At 45.3% G+C, this 8,614-nt stretch overlaps 1 protein-coding gene across 1 annotated transcript; it reads left to right on the top strand.

Moving 5' to 3' along the window:
• Positions 1-7,724: 7,724 nt before the first annotated feature.
• Positions 7,725-8,069, top strand: LOC145404189 (uncharacterized). The gene has a single exon (XM_080275773.1). The coding sequence runs from the start codon at positions 7,725-7,727 to the stop codon at positions 8,067-8,069; it is 345 nt and encodes a 114-aa protein (XP_080131899.1).
• Positions 8,070-8,614: the final 545 nt, after the last annotated feature.

Below are 8,614 nucleotides of genomic sequence, written 5' to 3'. Positions count from 1 at the left end.
CGATACGCCCAATAGTTTTCGAGTAATTGGCCAACAAAGTGAGATTACTCCTCTGAGTGCTTCCGAGTTTACTGCTAGTGAGGAAAAAAAACCAAGGCTGTTCCCCCAACTTTTTCAACAGAAAATGTTCCCAAAGGCTTATATTCTGCAAATGAGCATACCTAGATTTTACTGCTCTTTATCATGGTTCTTACAGGAAGTCGATAAGCCCAATAGTTTTCGAGTAATTGGCCAACAAAGTGAGATTACTCCTCCAAGTGCTTCCGAGTTTACCGCTAGCGAGGAAAAAGAAAAAATGTTTTCTACCCCTTTGCCTAAAGAATATGCTCCCATTTTTTTTTTTTTTTTTGTTATGTACAGACTGTAAAATCTTCTAAGGTTGTTTTTTTATGGTTGTAACCTACTACACATGAACACTACTTTTTCCATGTTACTGCTAATGAAGCTTTACTTTCTGTCACATGTGTAATATGTAGGAGAAGACGGCTATTTTCCTGAAAATTATAGGGGTAATGATAATAGGTCAATATACATATCAACAAAATTTGGAGAACTCACTTCCTCCAGGGGTGTTGCTTGAGCTGTAGGACCTTGTGGTATTGGAAGATGAAGAGGTATGTAGTGTGTGTGTGTGTGTGTGTGTGTGTGTGTGTGTGTGTGTGTGTGTGTGTGTGTGTGTGTGTGTGTGTGTGTGTGTGTGTGTGTGTGTGTGTGTGTGTGTGTGTGTGTGTGTGTGTGTGTGTGTGTGTGTGTGTGTAAGTGTGGTAGCGTGTGTGTGAGTGTCTGTGTTAGTGTGTCTGTAAGTGTGTTAGTGTATGTGTGAGTGTGTGTGTGTGTGTCTGTGTTAGTGTGTGTGTAAGTGTGGTAGTGAGTGTGTGTGTGTGTCTGTGTTAATGTTTGTGTAAGTGTGGTAGTGTGTGTGTGAGTGTCTGTGTTAGTTTGTGTGTGTGTGTGTGTGTGTGTGTGTGTGTGTGTGTGTTTTAGTGTGTGTGTGTGTGTGTGTGTGTGTGTGTGTGTGTGTGTGTGTGTGTGTGTGTCTGTGTCTGTGTCTGTGTTAGTGTGTGTGTAAGTGTGGTAGTGTGTGTGTGAGTGTGTGTATGAGTGTCTGTGTTAGTGTGTGTGTTAGTGTACGTGTGAGTGTGTGTGTGTGTCTGTGTGTGTGTGTGTGTGTAAGTGTGGTAGTGTGTATATGAGTGTGTGTGTGTGTGTGTGTGTATGTCAGTGTTAGTGTGTGTGTAAGTGTGGTAGTGTGTGTGTGAGTGTGTGTGTGTGTCTGTGTTAGTGTGTGTGTGTGTGTTTTAGTGTGTGTATGTGTGTTTGTGTGTGTGTGTGTGTGTGTGTGTGTGTGTGTAAGTGTGTTAGTGTATGTGTGAGTGTGTGTGTGTCTGTTTTAGTGTGTGCGTAAGTGTGGTAGTGTGTGTGTGAGTGTGTGTGTGTGTCTGTGTTAGAGTGTGTGTAAGTGTGGTAGTGTGTGTGTAAGTGTGGTAGTGTGTGTGTGAGTGTGTGTGTGTGTCTGTGTTAGTGTGTGTGTAAGTGTGGTAGCGTGTGTGTAAGTGTGGTAGTGTGTGTGTGATGTCTGTGTTAGTGTGTGTGTGTGTGTGTGTCTGTGTGTGTGTGCGTGTAAGTGTGGTATTGTGTGTGTGTGTGTGTGTGTGTGTGTGTGTGTGTGTGTGTGTATGTGTGTGTGTGTGTGTGTCTGTGTTAGTGTGCGTGTAAGTGTGGTATTGTGTGTGTGAGTGTGCGTGTGTGTCTGTGTTAGTGTGTGTGTAAGTGTGTGTGTGAGTGTGTGTGTGTGTGTCTGTTAGTGTTTTTTTTTTTTATGTGACGAAGAAGGAACCAAAGGCAACGAGCCTGCAAAACTATTCCTTCCAACAGAAAAACAAAATATAAGAGAGAGCCAAATTCAAGATCCGATCATTTCCAGATGCCTGGACGCACTGCGTTTGAAAAACTGGAGATCATAGGAAGTAGGAAATACAGACAGAGGGAGACAGTTCCAGAGTTGACCTGTTGCATAAATGAAGGACTGGGAGTAACGGTTAACTCTTGCATTAGAGAGTTGGACAGAAAAGGAATGAGAGTTTGCTGCTAGACGGGTGCTACGCGTCCGTCGTAGGGGTGGAGGAATGCATGCAGACAGTTCAGAGGAGCAGTGACCATTAAAGTAGCGATAGAAATGAGATAAAGATGCAACAGTGCGGCGAAGAGACAAAGGTTGAAGGGAGTCAGTAAGAGGAGGAGAGTTAATGAGGCGAAAAGCCTTTGACTCCACCCTATTGAGAAGAGCTGTATGTGGGGAGCCTCCCCACACATGAGAGTTGTACTCTACACAGGGACGGATAAAACCCCTATATAGAGTCAACATTTGTGCATGGGTAAAGAAGGAACGGAGTCGGCTTAGCACACCTAATCTCTTGGAAGCAGATTTTACAAGAGATGTAATATGATCTTTCCAAGATAAGTCCCGAGTAAATGAAACCCCAAGCATGTTCAAGGATGATGCAGGATTAAGCTGAATATTATCAAACTTTAGTGGGTACACCTGTGGAAGATTTTGTCGGGTTGATAGGTGCAAAAACTGAATCTTTGATGCATTAAAAACAACAAGATTATTATACCCCAGTTAGAGATATGAGCCAAGTCAGACATTAGGTGTGCCATAGCCTCATCCCTTGTTTGTTGAAGTAACTGCTGAGATGGACGTTGCGGGAATCGAATGGACAGGTGAAGGGTAGAGTCATCAGCGTATGAGTGGATAGAGTTAGATGTACAGCTTAGAAGGTCATTGATGAATAAAAGGAAGAGTTGGTGATAGGACAGAGCCCTGAGGAACACCACTGTTAATAGATCTAGGAGAAGAACAATGGACGTTTACAACAGCGGCTATAGAACGACCAGAAAGGAAGCTAGAGATGAAGGCACAGATAAAAGGATAGAAACCGTAGGAGGGCAGTTTGGAAATTAAAGATTTATGCCAGACTCGATCGAAAGCCTTAGAGATGTCAAGTGCAATGGCAAAGATTTCGCCAATGTCCCAAAAGGAGGATGACCAGGAGTCTGAAAGGTAGGTGAGAAGATCGCCGGTGGAGCGTCCCTGACGGAACCCATACTGACGATCAGAAAGAAGGTTGTGATAGGAAAGATGCCTTAAAATTTTTCTATTAAGAACAGACTCAAAAACTTTTGAGATACAGGATGTTAAAGCAATTGGACGATAGTTAGAGGGTTGGGAATGGTCACCCTTCTTTGGGACTGGCTGAATGAGAGCAAACTTCCAGCAAGAAGGAAAGGTACAAGTTGACAGACAAAAGTGAAAGAGTTTGCCTAGGCAGGGTGTAAGCACAGATGCACAGTTCTTAAGAACAACAGGAGGGACTCCATCAGGCCCATATACCTTATTAGTACTGAGGCCTGTGACAGCAGAAAACACATCAGCTGAAGAAATTTTAATGTCAGCCGTGAAGAAGTCAGAGGGGGGAAGTGATGGAGGAACAGCACCGGAATCGTCTAAGGTGGAATTGGAGAAGAAAGTCTGAGCGAAGAGATCTGCTTTATCAGTAGAGGCAATAGCTACAGAGCCATCAGAGTAGAAAAGAGGAGGGAAGGATGATGAGGTAAAGTTGTTAGATACGTTTTTGGCAAGGTGCCAGAAGAAGCGGGAAGAATTCGAGTTAGAGAGTTGAGAGCACTTAGTAAGGATGAAATTATTTTTAGCACAGCAAGAACAGACTTAGCACGATTCCGGGCAGAAACGTATAAAAGATGTGATTCAGGGGTGGGTTGGCTCGGTACCTTTTATAGGCCCTCTCCTTGTTGTTGTGTGTAAGTGTGGTAGTGTGTGTGTGAGTGTGTGTGTGAGTGTCTGTGTTAGTGTGTGTGTTTTTTAGTGTGTGTGTGTGTGTGTGTGTGTGTGTGTGTGTGTGTGTGTGTGTGTGTGTGTGTACACTGCACTAGGGAATACTTCGCTCGGCATGGAACCGTTCAAAGCAATCACCCACGCACAGTACCACATCACAAACAGGACACATGTGACTTGTGTCGCTCCTCATCTTTGCCAGGGAACACAGGGTGCACCGTAGCCTCCTCCAGTTGGGGATCCTCTCCAGTTGGTGGCCCAGTGTCGTATCCAGCCGCACTCTGTCATCAATGAAACGACGACCCTTGGCTGGATGTCCTCCTGGAGTTCCCCGGTCCTTTTGTCCTGGAGGTGCAGCAGGCCCGGGCATGGCAGCGGCAGCAGGTTCTCCCGACGGACCAGGAACCGGTGAAGGTTCTCTCAGCACCTGTGCTGGTCCTCCAGGCGATTGTGGTGCTGACTCCTGTCCTGGCCCTCCTCCTGGAGATGGTGGTGTTGGTGCAGGAGCCGGTGGTGATGGCACCTGTGCTGGTGCTGCAGTGGGTGCCACAGGTGCTGGATGTCCTGCTGGCCGTCGGGTTGGAAGGTCAGGGGCATGGTAGATGACGTGCCCTGATGTGGGCCACTCTGCTACATCAAAGTAGAGGAGCTTGTCCACTATCTCCTCCACGAATTCAAGCAGACTGACTGACCCGCGTGAGCACTTCTTGTACAGGGCGAACGCGTTGAAAATGGGCATGTGAATGAAGTAGGTGATCTTCTTGGTCCATTTCACAGTCCGCCGCTGGATGGGGTAGTATTGGACCATCTGGTCGAAGTGGTCCACCCCACCCATGTGTCGATTATAGTCATCCACCACGACGGGCTTGTCCACGGTCTTCTGGACATAGGTTGTCCTCCCGTCAGGAGCCCTGGTCTTCCTTCGAACCTACTTCTGGATGGTGCCTGTGCTGTGGAAGGTGGAGACCATGTTGACAATACGCTTGTTCCTCCACAGCAACACCATCACATTGTCCTTGTGCATCGCTGTCATGCCCCCCACTGGCAGGTTCGTGGTCCTGGCGATGTCCTGCAGCTGCTTTGGTGCTCCTCTTGCCAGGCGTAGGGTCCCACACACGTAGGTTCCTGCACTGAAGAGGCGATCGCAAAGGGATACAGAGCAATAATATATATATATATACTCGTATATATATATATATATATATATATATATATATATATATATATATATATATATATATATATGTGTGTGTGTGTGTGTGTGTGTGTGTGTGTGTGTGTTGTGTGTGTCCTCTTTGCAAATTGAGGGGGGGTGTATATACAACTCTTTCAACAGAATTTGCCGTTGTAAGTTTTAACGATGAATTTTAATATGTGCATTCTAGTTTCTAAAGTGGCACCCAGGATGGCCAAGATCAGAATAATTTGAAATAAGCATGACATCATGGTGGAAACAAGGTAGCCAATTCCCATGGAATCTTTACTTCTGCAAACATATTATTTTCAGCTACAATGGGTCGAATGTGTCGACGGATTGGTGGAGTGGGCAGGGCGAGTGGACTGGGTAGGTAGGGTTCAGTGGATGGGTGGGTGTAACGAGGCAGGGTGGGTGGGGTAGGAGGGCAGCGTGGGTGGGAGAGTGGGAGGACAGCATGATTTGGTTAGTGTGGGTTAGTGGATTGGCAATGTTGGTGGGAGAGTGGGAAGACAGCATTGTTTGGTGAGCGTGGGTTAGTGGATGGGCAATGTGGGTGGGAAGATGAGTGGATGGTGGGGAGGATAGGAGTCTGGGAGTGTGGCTGAGCGTGGTGGAGGCGTGGGTAGAACTAATATAGGTCCATTGTACGAATAATTTCCTGGGGAATATATTCCTCGTTAAATGGGGCGAAGAAGGCGCATAGGTTCACTGTATTATATGGAGCCCCAGAGAATTGCCATCCAGGGTTCCAGGCAGTGTTGGTACACATTATCATAAAGAGTTACCGGACAACACTAGGCATCCTGCTAGTAAAAAATAAATTATATATATATATATATATATATATATATATATATATATACATAGAGAGAGAGAGAGAGAGAGAGAGAGAGAGAGAGAGAGAGATCTGTCTATCCAAATATCTATGTATCAATCTATCTATCCATCTATTTACCTATCTATCTATGCATCTATCTATCTATCTATCTGTGTGTGTGTGTGTGTGTGTGTGTGTGTGTGTAAAGTCAAGCCGTGTATAGGTGTGTCTGTCTGTATTTTTTTTTTACGAGAACGGCAGTAGGTATTGACCTAATTCTTTTTCCATTAGGTCGGGGTATATCCAGTGGGTGTCAGAAAAATACCAGACAATAATCTTGGCAACATCGCACATCGGGACGTCGCGATATTGTCGGAAATCGCAAAACCTGAAAATATATAAAAATATTTTTTTATCGACTTTTCGTCAGAAATGTTCATTGTGAGCTCAGTAACTGCATGAAAACAGAGTTAAAGGTATCTGCAAATATTTTGTGAAGGAAAGGCTATATGTCAGCCCCACAAATTTTTATGGGCAAACACTGGTATATATAAATCAAATTATCTATACTCCAACTTCCATCCTAATTATCAGCCACATTTCACCTAATTTCTTCCCTATGGAGGTGCAAACAGGGAGGGGAAGGGGTAGCAGAGGAACAGATAGAGGAATGGAGTGAAAAGGTATATGACTAAGGAGGGTGCGAATTGGTCAGATGGCAACGTAAGTGGGGAGGACCGAGTGATGTGGAGGTGACTCGTTACTAACGGCTCCTTCCATGATTAACCCTTGTGTGGTGTTAGGGTCTGTGTGACCCGTTTCCAATGTTTACCAAAAGAAAAATGATGCAATTTATTATTATTTTAACTTCAGACTCCTTGGCCTTGGCTCATTTTCTGTGAAGAACATATTCAAAATAACACATTTTCAATTACTTCACACTGTACACCCCTCCTACACGTTTATATTACACATGTGGTGTTCGGGTCCACTGAACCCGAGGGTAATAAAAGTGTAGAGATGCTTTGTCCCTTCACTCTGTCCCCCTTCTACATGGCTTGCTGTTAGTGTGTGTGTGTGTGTGTGTGTGTGTGTGTGTGTGTGTGTGTGTGTGTGTGTGTGTGTGTGTGTGTGTGTGTGTGTGTGTGTGTGTGTGTGTGTGTGTGTGTGTGTGTGTGTGTGTGTGTGTGTGTGTGTGTGTGTGTGTGTGTGTGTGTGAGTTTTTTCTCTGTTCCTACTATTCACGCACACGGTTACAACATTGTTACATTTCAAGCACCGAAACATGTCTGCTCCCACATTCCTGCACATTTTACCCTCTGTCCTGCTGGAACCATTCTATATTTTCGTACACTCTTTCCCACCTACCGACTGGGGGTGGAACACAACAAATAAATAGCTTTGCTTGTGTGGCTCTCCATTGCAGTCGATCAAGATGGCGAAAAGAGTCTCCGTGCAGAGGGCCTTAGAGATAATTTTCGAAGAGATAGAAGCTTGGGAAGATAAATAGGAAGATATTTTCAGAATTTGAAGATTGCATTTCTGTCAATTAAGAGTCTGACAGTGAGTTTGAAGAAGAGGATGAAACTGACCTTGAGCCAGCTCCAAAATGAGCCCGTCAGCAGCCAGCTTCAGGTCCCCCGCAGCAGCCAGCCACAGGACCAGCTCGTCAGCAGCCAGCCAGAGGATCCGCCCATCAGCAGCCCTCCGGACCACCCAGAGGACCAGCCAGTCAGCAGACAGCCCACCAGCAGCCAGCAAATGGAGAAATAGGGACGTCAAAAAATGGTGAAACTGAATGGTATCCTTGCCCAAAGCAAGAGCCACTCCGCAGGGCTGCCAATGTGATAAAGATGCATCCAGGGCCAACACGGATGGCAGTTACTCACGTGCAGGATAGCCAGTCTTCCTTTGAACTTTTCATCCCAGATGACATCCAGAAAATCATTCTGGATTGCACTAAAATAGAGGGAAGACGTGTTTTTGGAGAGGGGTGGAAGGAGATGGACCAAACTCATTTACGAGCATCCTTTGGGCTTCTTATTCTTGCTGGAGTTTTCAGATCTAAAGGGGAATCCACAAAATCCCTGTGGGATGCAGAAACTGACAAAGAACTTATCCGTGCCACAATGTCTCTGGAAAATTTTCACATTGTTTCTGGGATTATCCGCTTTGATAACCGTGAGATGACAGACTAGCTCGGTGGCAGAGAGACAAGCTAGCTGCCATCAAGACAGTGTGGGACAAGTGAGTGCACATTCTTTCCCTGTTTTACTACCCTGGCCCTAATGTCACTGTTGATGAGCAGCTGGCGCCATTTAGGGGCCCCTGCCCCTTCAGGCAGTACATACCATCAAAACCCGCAATATACGGAATAAAGATCTGGACTGCATGTGATGCTGCATCATCATATGCATGGAACTTGCAAGTGTATACAAGGAGGCCAGATGGAGGAGCCCCTGAGAAGAACCAAGGGATAAAAGTTGTCCTGGACATGACACAAGGACTCAGTGGACACAACATCACATGCAATAACTTTTTTACCTCACACAAGCTGGGACAGGAGCTCCTAAGCATATTATTATTAACCCTATATGCTGTCTTTATTGTCTGCATTTGGGATAAAGTAAACATCTGGTATTTTTACAGAAACTGTTATGGCTGTATTGATTTAAAAACCCAATAATGCGGTAGGTCCACCAGACCCGCAAACATTGGCTGCGTAACAAAAACATGAACACCA

Source organism: Coenobita brevimanus, chromosome 7 (assembly GCF_032717465.1).
Source record: "Coenobita brevimanus isolate Jiangsu-jjx chromosome 7, ASM3271746v2, whole genome shotgun sequence".
NCBI classification, from domain to species: Eukaryota; Metazoa; Arthropoda; class Malacostraca; order Decapoda; family Coenobitidae; genus Coenobita; species Coenobita brevimanus.
This window is presented reverse-complemented; position numbering and strand designations above follow the sequence as displayed.

Coding starts and splice junctions, on each gene's coding strand:
- LOC145404189 (XM_080275773.1), top strand. CDS start 7,725: ATGCATCCAGGGCCAACACGGATGGCAGTTACTCACGTGCAGGATAGC.